The sequence below is a fragment of the Aythya marila genome (assembly GCF_965140915.1).
Source record: "Aythya marila genome assembly, chromosome: Z".
NCBI lineage: Eukaryota > Metazoa > Chordata > Aves > Anseriformes > Anatidae > Aythya > Aythya marila.
The window spans coordinates 13,204,932-13,219,375 of NC_139080.1; the positions used below are offsets into that span (position 1 = coordinate 13,204,932).

General features: G+C 33.5%; 1 protein-coding gene across 1 annotated transcript in view; it reads left to right on the top strand.

Annotated features, from left to right (window-relative positions):
* The window catches only part of WDR70 (WD repeat domain 70), a 142,467-nt gene that overhangs the window by 43,654 nt on the left and 84,369 nt on the right, over positions 1–14,444 (top strand). Inside the window, exons 7-9 of the mRNA XM_082783005.1 lie at positions 1,502–1,635; positions 5,822–5,975; positions 8,079–8,155. Of these exons, the coding sequence (XP_082639131.1) occupies positions 1,502–1,635; positions 5,822–5,975; positions 8,079–8,155 (365 nt within the window). The remainder of the gene's footprint in view (positions 1–1,501; positions 1,636–5,821; positions 5,976–8,078; positions 8,156–14,444) is intronic.

Genomic DNA, 14,444 nt, shown 5'->3' on the forward strand with positions numbered 1-14,444 from the left:
TAGGTGAAGAAGAAATTGGTTGCTTGTTCAGCAGTCAGCATCATTTTTGCATCTTCCTGTTTTTTTCTGGACATATTTTCTTAAAACTGTAGCCTATACCATGGTGTTACAAGTTTGAAACGCAGTAAGGTAAGAGCCTAAGGAGCAGCATGAGCCTTAAGAAGATGGCAACTAGAAATGAATTTTTGATAAAAATAAGGAATATATAAATTAACTTTCTCTACATGAAACAAAAAAATGCAAACTCTTTCATTTAAGAAAACCTTAATTTTAGCAAAAACGAATTGTCCATCTTAAAGGATAAATTCAATTCTTAACTGTTGTTTTTACATTACATTACTGAAACATTTATTTTTTATTACTTACTCAACTGGACACTGAAAAGGGAATATCTTTTTGCGATTTTTTTTTTCTGTATACACAATGAATATAATCTGTATGTGCATATACTCTGTGTACAGAGTAGATACAGAGCAGCAGCACTGCATGCAAATTATTAGATTTTTTTCGTATGAATATCTGGAATATTTAAAAAGTTTAGGCACCTGGAAACAATTGACTTGATCTTTTTTTATCCTAAAAGTTTAGCAATGCTAACCTGTAGCCATAACATTATTCTCATGTGTTGTCTTCTACTCAGAAAGTTATTTTTTTGTTGTTCCCAAGAACTGTCAAAAGTGTAAATGTTCTTGGAGTATAAGATATTTTAAACCTTTTTTTTTTTTTTTTTTTTATCTTTCTGGCTCATCACTGTAAATCACTTTTTAGGCATTTTCTAGAGCATTTTCTTTCTATTAATGCTGCATTATTTTATTGTGCTGAGGACCGCTTTCTCTGAAATGAAAGGGTTTATGGATTTAATAATTATACATCTTACGTGGGATCACCTGTTTTTTGAGGATAATAAATGAGAGCATTCTTTACTCAAAGTTCTAAGTAGCCTTATGAAGCTAATTTTGTATGTCAGACAGACATACAAATCTTTTTATATTTGTGACTTTTTTTTTTAAACCAAATTTCTATATTTTTTTTTCCTTCAGGAGGCAAATTTAACCAACGTGCATATATGCGCACATGTACTACGTTGAGTATAGTGCAAAATCTTAAACTGATGGATATTAAATACCATTTCAAAATCTTGCTAGAACTATTACTTGTACTTCTGAAACAAGTCTAGAGTACAGTTTTGTTTTCTTCAGGGAAATGAAAGATATCCAAATTCATCATTGAGAAAATAGGAAAGCAAACAATGTAAACTAGCTGTTCTCTGTAGTCTTCAGTATTGTATTCAGATTATGTAATTTCCACCTTCATTTTCCATGCCCTTTTTGAGGTACTCAGACATTGTACAAGATGGTGAAAATTCAAAGACAAAACATATAAACTACCACACTGAATTATTTTTTTCTTACTTTAGCAATATTTTATATTTTGTTTCCTTAAGAAGAATTACAGAAAAAAAGAGAAATAAAAAACTTTGATCTTCTTTTTTTCTGTGTAGGTTTCTGCTTTGGGATTGGATCCTTCAGGTGCCCGTTTGATAACTGGTGGATATGACTATGATGTTAAATTTTGGGATTTTGCTGGAATGGATGCTTCTCTCCAGGCTTTTCGGTCACTCCAGCCTTGTGAATGGTATGCATAAAGACTTACATTTTCACTTGAGATATTGGCCGTGTTAATCTCCTAATAAAATGCACAAAAGCCTTGTAAGATAGCTAGCTTGAAAGGCTTTTCTATCTCATTGCACTTTCTGTGGTAAATGGAACATGAAACCAAGAACTTGTCATGTTACATCTTTACATGTTCTGTCCAGACATATATTTTAATCTTTTAGAAAGGTATAGGTGAATTTGCAGATGGAATTGTCAATAACATATCTGCAAATAGATTATGAACTAAAGCTCAAGTTTATGTTCATGGGAAGGACATAACTTCTGTAGTTACTGTCAGTATTTATGAGGTTGTTGAGGGGATCATATTTTCATTAAATCCTCCTTTTCTGGAAGTAGTGATCCCTTGCACTGAACTAATAATAAAATGGCTATGTAGTACATGTTAAAAAAAAAAAAAAAAACAAACACAAAAAACACAAAACACACACACATGAAAAAAACAGACACAGCGTCTGACAAGATTATATTTATTTAAATTTGTATTGGCATATAGATATATAACAATACAGGAAACCTTTTTTTATACAGTGACTTTTGTACTGTTCACCGGCAATTCAGCCAATAAACGAACCAGGTTTGTGTACTTGTTACAGATAACTGGAATATCAATCTCCTTTAAAATGCCATGTCTTATGCACAGCTAACTTTCAAATATGCACACATATGGAAAAAAAAAAAGCATGTTTTTTCTAGAAAAGTACTATCCAATGGTTAGGCATTAATTATTAATTAATTAATAATTAATTAATGAGACACACTTTATAAAATGCTTGGTATGTTTAAAAGGGATTGAAGTGTACAATATGATGTGATGATGTGCAATAAGTAGTCCTTAGAATTTCAGACAATAATCATTAAAAATAGACGAAGCGAAAACTGAATTTTGGTCAGTTTGGAAGGTTGGGATTTCCATGACTAATTGTAGATGTACCAGTACTCCAGCTAATGAAAGACGACAAAAAGTTGAGGCCGCCTGAAAAAGAGCAAACTAAAAAGAGATTCTACTAGTGGTTTAAAATATGAAGAATTAAAACAATAAAAATATGCTGTGATTTTGATCTTACATTGACTTACTTTGTTACAGTAAATTAAAGAATAGCACATTTATTGTGAAAACATGACTTGGTAAACATGCATCTTTGGAGGGGAAAAAAAATTGCACATTGAGACTTTTCTGGCATGAATTTCATTTGCACAAGTGTGTAACAGAACACAAATGGCGTTTTCCTCTCATTTGTCATAACTGGCAATAAGAAATAGCCCACAGTCTTTACTTCCACAGGACGAGATTATTTTAACTGAAGCACTTCCATGTTGAGCAGAAGAGAAAATTCAAATTTAGTAGTACTTGGTAATAATGGTATAAGATGCAATTGTAGTCTTAGTACTAGATAGCACTATGAGGATTCTTATATAACCTGTGTTCAGTTGTATATATACTCTTATTATATTTTTTCACTGCAGAATTTATGGCAAGGACTGTGCATTCACAGACCTTAATCTTGAAGAATTCTGAGGAGTTCTGGTATGGAAGCTTTAGGTGTTAGCAGAAATCTAGTTCTGGAGTCAAATACTTAGTTTCATTTTAAGAAGAATAAAAAGCCTGAGAAGAATTACACATTCTCCAGGCTCCATTTTGTAGCATAATATCAGATTACTATGTTAATTTCTCCTTGGATTTGAGACATAAGAACAAGAAAAAGAGAGCCTGGAAAAACAAAACAGTACCTTCAAACCACACCTCAGCATTAAAGATGAGGGCAAGTGTAAGGGAAATCAGTGATAAATGTGTGTAGAAATTAACAGTGTCACAGCTCTGCCAATGTACTTCCAGCAGAAAGTACTATGCTGGTTTGGCAGCTTTAAACCTTGGATTAAGCCTATTTTAATCCTGTTAAAGTGAATTGCTTTTGTAAGTTTTCCAAGACTTTTGCTTTAACATTAATAAGAACCAAAAGTTTTTTTTGTTTTTTTTTTTTTTTTTTTTTTTTAGGAATTGCCTCTGCAGAGCCTTACTTTTGGTAACAGTCCAGTAAACATCTGAAAAACAATAACTTCTGGGTTGTACAAATACCTTATGTACAGCATGAGTTACTGCATATGTTTTTTTAGACCAATATTGCACAGTTAGGAGGTTATTGTTATCCTATATCTAAAAGTTGTTATCCTATATCTAAAAAATAAACATTTTTAATTTTTTTTTTGTTTCCCCACATCCCTGATTTGATTAATTGTTAGAATTATGTTCCCATTATACTAGGTGTTGTAAAATCAGGAGGTGTTTTATGTTAGAAGAAACTTAAATGTTACTCAAAGTTGAAAGCAAAGTTTGTTCAAACAGACCAATATAGATTCTTTAGTATAGTTTATCAGTTGTCTGCAGAGAATATTCTAGAGTATAGATACTGTTTCTCTTGTGGGTTTGTTTTTATTTCTTTTCAGTGTTTCCTCTGAACTTAATGTGGTTGACCTTCTCCCTCCCTTTTGTGCAAGTATCCATTCTTGCTCTTTATGCTCAGGATGCTTTTTCAGACATCGCCTGTGATCTGTTTCGGAAATTCCCAGATTTGAGTGTCTCTTTTCTACTAAAAATTAGAGTTTATAATACTTAAGCCAATTTGGCTGCCAGTTCATATTACATAATAGGGTACTTGAAGCAATTTTTGGCTTTTGAGTCATAATGTAATCAGTTTTGCCAAACATTTTTTGAATAAGAAACTTATGCTTAGTTTACATTTCTATGGTCAATGCAGATTTTCTAAAATACGTATTACAATGTTTTATGTGTTTTGTACATTATCTCAGTCTGAGGAGAGATTTTACAAATAATAGCTCCTGCTGAGTCAGTTACAAATTCAATACCATGCAAAACATAAAATGTTAAATTAAGTTAGAAATTGCATACTTAGATTCATTGATCACCTGAGTGTTAATTCTACTGATGTGAAATTTTATGTTAAAAAAACAGTTTTCATAAAGTTATTAGAATCTGAATGCACATGGTTATGTTTTTCACTAAGTGAAATATACTCCTTTGGTATAGAAATATTATTTCTTGATGCACTTGAACAATATTTTTTGTGATGATCAATTTATTGAACATAGCTTGGAGGCCATAAGAATAAAAACAGAATTGCAAACACATTGTGATCTCTGCTTTTCAGTTAATTTAACTGCAGAGTTGAAGTGTTAATATTGTTGTACACTTTCTGTTAATGTGCCAGGATATCACTTCTGGCAGGTGAGCGGTGGATACAATACTTTTTGTTCTCAGCTATCCTTGTGATAGTGTGTAGTCTGGTAGGGAAACAAAAGGATATCTGCTTTGGATACAGTGACTTCAGAGAGCTTTGTACATAAAGCAGAATGCTGAGAGAAGATGTTGAAGCTGTCACTGGGGATGGAAATGGATTTATGCTTCACTTGCCATCATCCCACTTTGATTTAATAATTTTTCTTGTCCTGGTATTCAATGATTTCTGTCCCAAGCTTTTTCAGTCAAGGAAAGATGTATGTAAGAAAGCTTTTGCAGCAAATGAACAATCATTTAGGGTATAGTAGATTATTACCTAATGATATTTTTCCAGGTTCATTGGTGTATATATATATGTATATGTATATATATATATATATATATATATATATATATCTTTATTTGAATCTTTGATGAAACTGTAGCCCTGAACATAGCAAACGATGGGAGAATGCTGACATATGATGAATTTCCTGCTGTACAATGTGTAATGGATTTTGATGTAGGACTATAGCATCCTTTTATAGTACTTTATAGATTACTGTAAATCCAGATGTTGCTTTTGAGAAGGTGAGGAAGAATTTTGAGCCCTGAAGAGCTGAATCTGGCATGCTATTTTTCACTTGGAGTTACAAAGCATTCTTAAAGTAAATATGTTTGCCAGAAATGACGTTTTAGGTGCCAACTTTGTAAATATTATTGTACAATGTGCTCTGTCATTAAAGAAGGAAGTCTGACACACACACACATGGGAATAAAAAGCTTTAATCCTGTGCTCTTAGATTTTTTTTTTCCATCTTTCTGATACAGGAATGTATATGGGCCTATTTCTGCAATGCATTTTCTCACCATTGACACTTCTGTTTTAATACTGGCTTTTTTTTTTTTTTAGTCACCAAATCAAGTCTTTACAGTACAGCAGCACAGGAGATGTCATTCTGGTTGTCTCTGGTAACTCCCAGGCAAAGGTGCTTGACAGAGATGGTTTCCCAGTAATGGAGTGCATAAAAGGAGACCAATACATTGTGGATATGACAAACACCAAGGTAAAGAGCAAAACCACTGTATTGACAGTATTGTGACATTTATTTAATTTCTGAATGAGAAACAGCATGAAGTTAATAAATAAGTGTGCAAAGCCCCCACTCTGGGTTGGGATGGTCACATTATAGCGATACATGCTTGGTACCAGCTGGCTTGACAAGGACTACAGGTTACAATGGATGCTGGGCTGAATGTCAGCTAACAACTTAATTTTGTTGTAAATGAGACAAACTGCAAACTGGACTACGATAAGATACATGTGTCAGCAGATTAAAGGCAGTTTTGGGTTTTTCTTTCAGTTCAAGGTGAGTTTGAAGAAACTGAAAGAGGTCCGGGACCTTCCAAGGAAGCCAGGGCTCTAAAGCAATTGTGCTATGACGAGAGGTTGAAGCATCTGGGCTCTTTTAGTATGTTGGAGGTTAGATGGCAATCTAATAACAGTATACAGCTACTGGAAAAGACAAAATGGTGTTGTAGCCAAATGCTTCTAAAACAGCAACAGTCTTAGCCTAGAAGTCTATAGTGGTTTGTCACTGTAGAAGTTTTTCAGCACAATGGTACTGCAGCATAGGAACAGGTCACCCATGGAAGCCATGGAACCTCCAACTATGGGGGTTTTCAAGCTAGACAAAGCCATGGCTGACCTGTTCTGATATTGGCTGTCATCTGTCTTTGAGCAGGAGGTTGGCCTAAATGAACTCCATAGATCTCTTCCAAGTAACATACCTATGACGCTATGAGAAATCCATCTCTTTAAAAGTGTATCTTGTAAAAATCGCCAGCTTACCCCATACTGTTGTCCAACCAACCAACAAAAAAAAAAAACAACAGAAACTATTGATCTGATCTAGTCTCTTGCTTTCTTTTACTTTTCATCCTTTGCTGATCCAATTTACCCCATTCAAGGCAGGGGCGAGAGGAGAGAGTTACTTTTATGTCATGAGTGTAAAAGACTAATAAGGTACAGCATGCACATTTTTAACAGTAGTTGAAAATGCAAATGGAGAACAGCTGATTCATAGTTCTGAAGTATTTTAACAACTTGATTGGGTTTTGAGCACTTTGCATCCTTACAACCACAAACTATATGTGACAAGGATTCTCTTTACATAGATGATTTAAATTCAGGTCAGTTTTATAAATAGCCGAAGAGCCTAAAAATGTAATGATAACATCTACTGCTCAAGCTGATAATAAAGATGATTTATTTATTGCTTGTAAAGTGTATTGCCAAATAACTGGGCTAAATACCGTTTTGCCTGAGGCTGTTCTTGTCAGATCACTATTTCTTTTGGCTAGTGATATGTATATAAAACCATCAAATGGTAACATCTGCTTTAGTTCTTGTTTACTTAAAAAATAATACAGATTTTCTTTCTCTTGTAAACTTCTGGAATTCCAATGTATTTTGGTCTGACAGTCAAAATGCTAAAATATTTGTTATATTGCCCCATTAACTTTACAGTATTTCTCCCCATATTTTTGCTTAAAGCAAACTAAAATAATTCCAGTATTACAGGAGTAGTTGCCAGATTTCTCTCTGAAGGTAGTCAATGATCATGTGTCTGTACTTCAAAGATGTAAAGCCAGCTGGACAAAAACATCTTATCTTTATAGTAAACATAATGACAGTCTCTTGCATTTGGCTAAAGTAATTTCCTTCTGATTTTTCATCCTAAAACAAAAGATTGTATCCTGTGTATTGTATCCTTCCTGATAATTCTTGTCATTGCTATTATTTTTTATGTGGCTAAAAACAATTTGCATAATATGGTATTAATGCATATTGTTTCATCCTTTTTCTGCGTTACAGTTCTGCCAAGATGAAAAGAACAAGTGTGATTCTATGCCATAGTCTGAGAGGAAAAAATATAAAAGGAAGGAAAATATTAATGTTTTTATCATTTGAAAATGAAAACAGGCAAGAATGAAGTGGATTAAAATACATAAAAAATTGTTACACCATTGTAACTTCAGTCTGATCAGAAGGGATTCTACTCTCAGTTTTTGAAATGGTTTTGCTTGATGGATTGGAGTAAAACTTACAAAGCCTGTTAAGACTTCTTATAAAACCTTTTAAGACAACCTTGTGTTTATTTCCATAGGGTCATACAGCAATGCTTAATTCAGGCTGTTGGCATCCAAAAATAAAGGAAGAATTTCTGACATGTTCTAATGATGGGTGAGTATCAAAGCCTGTCTTTGTCAAGGTGTTTGTTTGGCTTTTGCATTTTAATATTGTGCCCTAATTTGCTTTAAAAACCTACCTTTTAAAACTTGATCAAGTGCTCAAGACAATGTTAGGTAAGCTCAGGAAGCATAAATTTGTCATTTTTTAGGTTCCAGATGATTGATTTATTTTGTCTGTATTTTCTGTAGTTTTGTAACTTAAAACAGCTTTTGATATTTCATGAAAGAAGCTGGCTACTTTTACAAAAGTTTTACAGGAAGTTGATTAATTTTACAAAAATTCTTGGACAAAATTAAATGCCCCCTTTAACATTCTAGAGTATGTCTCGAAAGCAGAATGGTTCTTGTGTAGAGGCTCATGTAAATGAAGTCACCGAGAAGGTGACTTCATTTAATATTTTAGTTGAAGGTTGCAATTTACCTGTAATTGAATATTGAGTGATGTTGTAGAGGAGACTGTTAGAAATTATTTTGTTGTTTCATTCTTAGTCTTTGTGGCAAGAATCTAACTTCAAAATGTTACTGTGGCAGTTGCATTAATCAATAAAGTTTCTTGCAGCTGTCAGCAGCAAGTTCATGAATGGTTTTGGGACTAATATTTTAAATATTTTAAAATTTTAAATATTTAAAAAATGCAATCTCCTTTTAAATATTTTAAAAATGCAGTCTCCTTTGCTCAAGAAGACTGAATTGGCCCTGAAGGTATCTGTCTGGTCAATGGTAGACCTAAGACTCCAATTATCAATTACTTTAAATGACTGTTTTTCCCCAAGGGGAAACAGCTTACCAGTTTAACACAACAATACATGAGCAAATGATTCTAAGAAGAAAACTGACAGTTTCTAGTAAAACTGTGCCAGAAGGGAAAAATACAAATCAAAACTAAATTGTAATTTATGGAGTGGTTCAATCATAAAAATACATGCAGGTTAAGCCTGTGGTTTTTTTTTTTTTTTAAGTGTTTTTTTTCAGCTTGTAGACATAAATTTTGCTTCAATAATAAAAATGTTTATTATGTCTTATAAGTGTTTGTTGCTTTTTTAAAAGTAGAGAGAGTAGTAAACCTTCTTCATTAGTTTGAATACTTTGGAGATGTTGAGAAATATATCAAGACATTATAATTTTTTTAGATTGTCTAAGTGTCTAATTCTGTACTGTGTAAACAACTGCATAACTAATATACCAAGTATGAATTCACTGCATCCTTGATGCTTGAATTGCAGTGAAATGCTCTGGTCAAGTAAGTAAAATCCAGATAAACACTGCTATAAATGGATGCATAATTGCATTTTTAGAGACACTATGTGGCTGACGTTATAGAAGTATTTTAAATCTATTTCATCCTGTTTTGTGCTAGTGACAGGTCTTTCCAGGATTTGGACATATCATGAAAAGTAACAGTTTGGATTGTTTAATTTGCAATACAGGAATTAAAATGTTAAAGACAGTATTCCATCCATGGAATTCAGTAACAACAAGTTATAAAGCCTCCAAAATTTAATCAGTATTTAATATAATACTGGAACTATACACAAAGAAAATAGGAGTCTGAGTAGGGAAGGTCATCTGATTATGCCAGTGTATAATGAGTTTGAAAAACTGATATAATTAATATAAAGAGGTATATTCAGGTGTTGTTCTTATTTATTATATTGTGTAAAGTTTTGTTAGTGAGTAACACCTCTGAAAATGTACATTCCATTAGTAAATGGCAACAGTTGTTGATATTGCACAGTAATGGGTGAAATTCTGATTTAGTTTTCTTTGTTGGGTTTTGCCATTGCTTTTATAATGTGCAAGTGGAAATTAGGGTAGTGTCTAGTGATTTTTCCATGAGGAAAAATAGCTGCTGTAAGATTTCTTTATTACAGTAATTTAGCAGAGCATTTTACTTAGCAAAGTAAGATTAGAATACTTCGGTTTCATAGCAGAGATGTTTTAAACTAAAGAAAAATAGGCAGTATATGTGAGAGAATTAATTAAGAACAGCTATTGATTTTTGCTTGAAGAAAAAAGGTTTTCTGAATTTCAAGCAAAAGCAGTAAAAAAGCTGGATTTATGCCAAAAAATCCAGAAAATAGGAAATTTGTGTTTTATGCTTATTATTCTGCATCTTGCATAAAATTTAGTTATGGATGTGATTAAGTGTTGCATCTGTCTGTCTGTCTATTCTTTTATATTTTTTCCGGTATTTACACATGACTCTTCTGTGTTGAAAGACTGTATTTCATTGATTTGTAAAGCTGGCTTTTTGTGAGTCAATAGGTTTGTGCTTAATGAAATACTGGCAGAAATATGAGATGATTTTATGTGAAATCTTGATTTATGTTGCATGCAAAGCAAAGAAAATCTAAAATGGAACTTGAACTTTGGAGCCTGTGGTCTTATCAGGACAGACCAGAAGACTCAGTTTTTTGCTAAGAGGTCTAAGTGGGGATAGCATGTGTCAAAGTTTGCAAAATGTTGAAGTTGGATGGATGATCTGGATGCAGAACTGTGTTTGTGAAACACCTTTATACTAAGAGGCATTTGTTGAGATTGGCGAAGTTCGATAAAAGAAAATACTTCTTTTTGGATAGTGTCTGAATGTATTGAGGAATATGGAATATGCTATCCCAGGAGGTGGCGTTGTCAGGTTTGAGAGGGGATGAGGAGAGCCCAAACACAAGAAACGCAATGGGCATTCCTTTCTGGCATTCCTTTCTAACATCCCTTACACAACAGTTGTGAATAGTATGGGACAATGAAGGGAATAAACCATAATGATGAGACTTGATCAGCATAGTTGTTGCTCTTAAAGACTAACTAGTGGGTTAGATGAATCTATATTTGGATGTAATCAGGTGTTTGTTTTTATGATGTTCTAATCTGCCAGTAACTTCAGGAAGAGTAGTATGTGGATTCTTCTCAAGGTAAAAAGCTGCTGCAAACCATTATCATATCTGGAGTTGATGTGGTTTCCATGCAAGTAGGTTAAATGTTGGTAAGATCTCTCTTAAGGAAATGCTGAAACAAAGCCCAATACATCTTTACATGGCTTTGTACATAGAGGTTTCGTAGAGGTATCCCTGTCTTGACTCAGTCTTTCTACGGGGCATGAGACCTACCTGTACTTAGTTTTGATATTCTTGAAATTGTACACAGACATGATTTGGCATTCATTATCCTTGACGTATTCTTTTACATCGTACATTGTCTGTGAAGAAGGTGTATATCTGTAAAAGTAGAAATGAAAAGCTTTACAGCTGCACATCAGAAGAAAAGATGAAATCAAGCACCTACTCATCTGTATCTCCAGATGCTGTGTTCCACTGCACACATTGGAAAAAGGACCTGCCACAATGGCTTTTCTGGAGAAAGACATCTAACATGGAACACTAAAATGGGACACCTCGCAGGTTCAATTCTGGATGTACAGATAGAGGACAATGAAAGCAATGTTTGCTGTGGTAGGCATGAAGGAAGGCTTCTAGTTTTGCTGACTTGAGTCTCTGCTGAATGTTGTGTGGAGTACTAAAGCAAGGCTGTTAAATACAGAATTAGTTCTTAAACAGAAACTATTTCACTAGTTTGATCAATATTTCTGTGTGGAGAGCCTCTGTGTGCCACAAAGCTGTTTGTCTGAGCCAACACTTGTTTTCAAAGATTCTTGCAAGAAAAGGAGTAAAGGTCTTCAGTTATCATCTACAAGTTTAGAAGCCACTGACAGTAGCAATTCAAGCATGTCTGCCATGCTACTTAAGCAATGCTGAATAGCAATGTCTGACGAAGAAGGAAGTGAAGAGGACACAGGGGAGCACCTCAGGGGTGTTAATGTACTGTTAAATACTACTCTGTATATTCTGTGCTTGTAGTACAGGGATGTTTGTCCACCATCTCTGGGGATAACAATCATTCATAAATTGAATGTTAGACTTCACAGCACTGTTGGAATTTACAACATCGTGGTGTATATTTTATCATAAGGCAGTATTTGTGTTGTCTGTCTCCTTAATTGAAGGGTTGTCACTCACATATAGCTTAAAACAAGGAGAAAGGGTTGCATCTTCAGGTTGGTACGTTGAGGAGTTGTCATGAGGCATACAGAAGTTAAAAGAAAACTTTGCAAGTAGACTTGTATAGTAAAATGAAAATAATGCATTTCAAATATGTTTTAAATAAATGTATTTTAAATATTTTGAATACATGTATTTTCCTTTCAGTGTAAACCTGCTGTAGCTCAAATTATTGCTTGGGGACAGTAATTTTATGCCCTTGATAGTTTCCGTTGATTTCGGGTGATTAAGGCTATAGTACTATGCTGAACTAAACCGTAATTTAAATGAACACTCTTAGGGATTGCTATTATAAAAGAAAAGTTTTGAAAAATGGCCTGTTTCTTGTGATTTATTCATGGCATTCAAATTAGAAATTAGCTTTACTTTTTTTGTTGTTGTTTTTTTCTAATAAATCCTCTGAGTAGGTTTCGACTATAACATATTCTAATTTGTGGTTATTAGGCTATGTGTAAATGTATTGTGTTTTCAGACTGCAGATATATGGGTTACCAGCAGGGAGTCTCAGTGTGTTTTGTATGGCTGTTCAAGCACATAGTGTTGAATGTGGAAAAAAAATGCGTAAGAAAAAGACAGTTCCTTCTCCCTGACTCCACATGAGATAAACAGCAACTGGTCAACGTACACACTGGAATGAAGCAGACCCTAGACCTGAGAGTTGCTGAACAAGTCTGAAAAGTCCTCTTGTTAACTTGTATAAGTTTATCTGCTCATGTGGTTCTTACTGAGTATGTGTAGCTTAGAGTAGCTCACTTCATTTTCCTGGAAAATATTACAGATGATGGCTTACTAAAATGTATAATAGTGTACTTTGTGAGTTGCATATAATAAGCTCTAAAAAAAATTAAAAAACTGACCTTGCTTTTGTAAAAATACTTTCATTATTCTTGATTAGAGGTGAATAATAATTTCATTATATTTTTGCAGTTTGTTCAAAGCTTGTAAGCCTGTTAGTTGGAAAATAAAGGAAATATAAAACGAACAAACAAAAAAAACCTGCCAGTCCTATAAATAATAATGTGATCAACCTTAAGTCCATGTCTGAATAACACTAATTAACCACAGATGTGGCAAAGTATTTTTAGCAGAGTGTTTTTTAAATAGGGTAAGTCTTGTGCATATTCTCAGATCTATGTAGTATTGTTTCTGTTAACCTTCCAACATATAAAGTGATAAGAATGAAATTATATCAAAAGAAAAAAGCAGGTATAGAAACTCAATTGTCTTTTTCATGAGACTGCAGTAAATTGCCTTTAAAAGTTTCCCTTGCAGAAATTCAGTTTATTTCAATTTTCACTAATTTGTCTGGTAATTTATATCAGCCTTTCCCTGTTTTTAAAGCATACATCCAAAGCTTTTTTTAATATTGGTATTAACTTGATTTAAACTTTATTCTTGTCCGAGTTATCATTTGATCTTTTAATTTTTGGTTGTATATTACTAGAACTTTAAATACCCTACAGCTTGAAATATTCTGAATACCCCTCAGTCCCTTTTAATTGCATGTGCCTTTTGCCTTCCAGGTAAGGCTGAAGAAATCTTTTTGGATAATTATTATTAATCTGAATGCATTCTGCATTAATGTGTTAAACATTTTGTGCTTAAAGGGTAATCAGCATCATCTTCGTCTTTTCCATAAGGCCGTTACCACTTTATTCAGGCTTACTTGGAACCTATATTTATTAATTCAGTGAGCTGCTGTTTAATCTATGAGCAGTATATCAAGCCCACAGAAATGCATTAAATTTTATGGAACACTAATGTCAACATTAACGCATTGCTTGAAAGTGAAAGAAAATGGGAAAGACTTTAAAAATTACTTTCTGGAAATATACCTGAGCAGAATGCCTTAAAAAAAAATACTGTGTGTTTTAAAATGTAACTAACACCTTGCTTATATCATTCCGAAATATCAGTTGACTTCTATGTTAAAACAACAGAGGAAGAGGAAACGGATAATATTGTTTTTATTATTTGGATGTTTTCTTATCACGAATGTGATAGGTATTTCTGTAAGCAGGAGAGCTCAGTGATATTAAGTGTTCCAGCAACAGGTGTTACATGTCCCTATTCTCATGTATTTTTTCCTTTTAGAAGTAGAATTGCAGCCAAACTTGAAACTTAGCAGTCCTCAACTTTGTGATTTGTCGCTGCAACCATTGCTGTGGTTGCTTAACAGCTGGTTTACTATAGAAAATTCCTTTCATAAGTCTTCCTTCTCTCAAG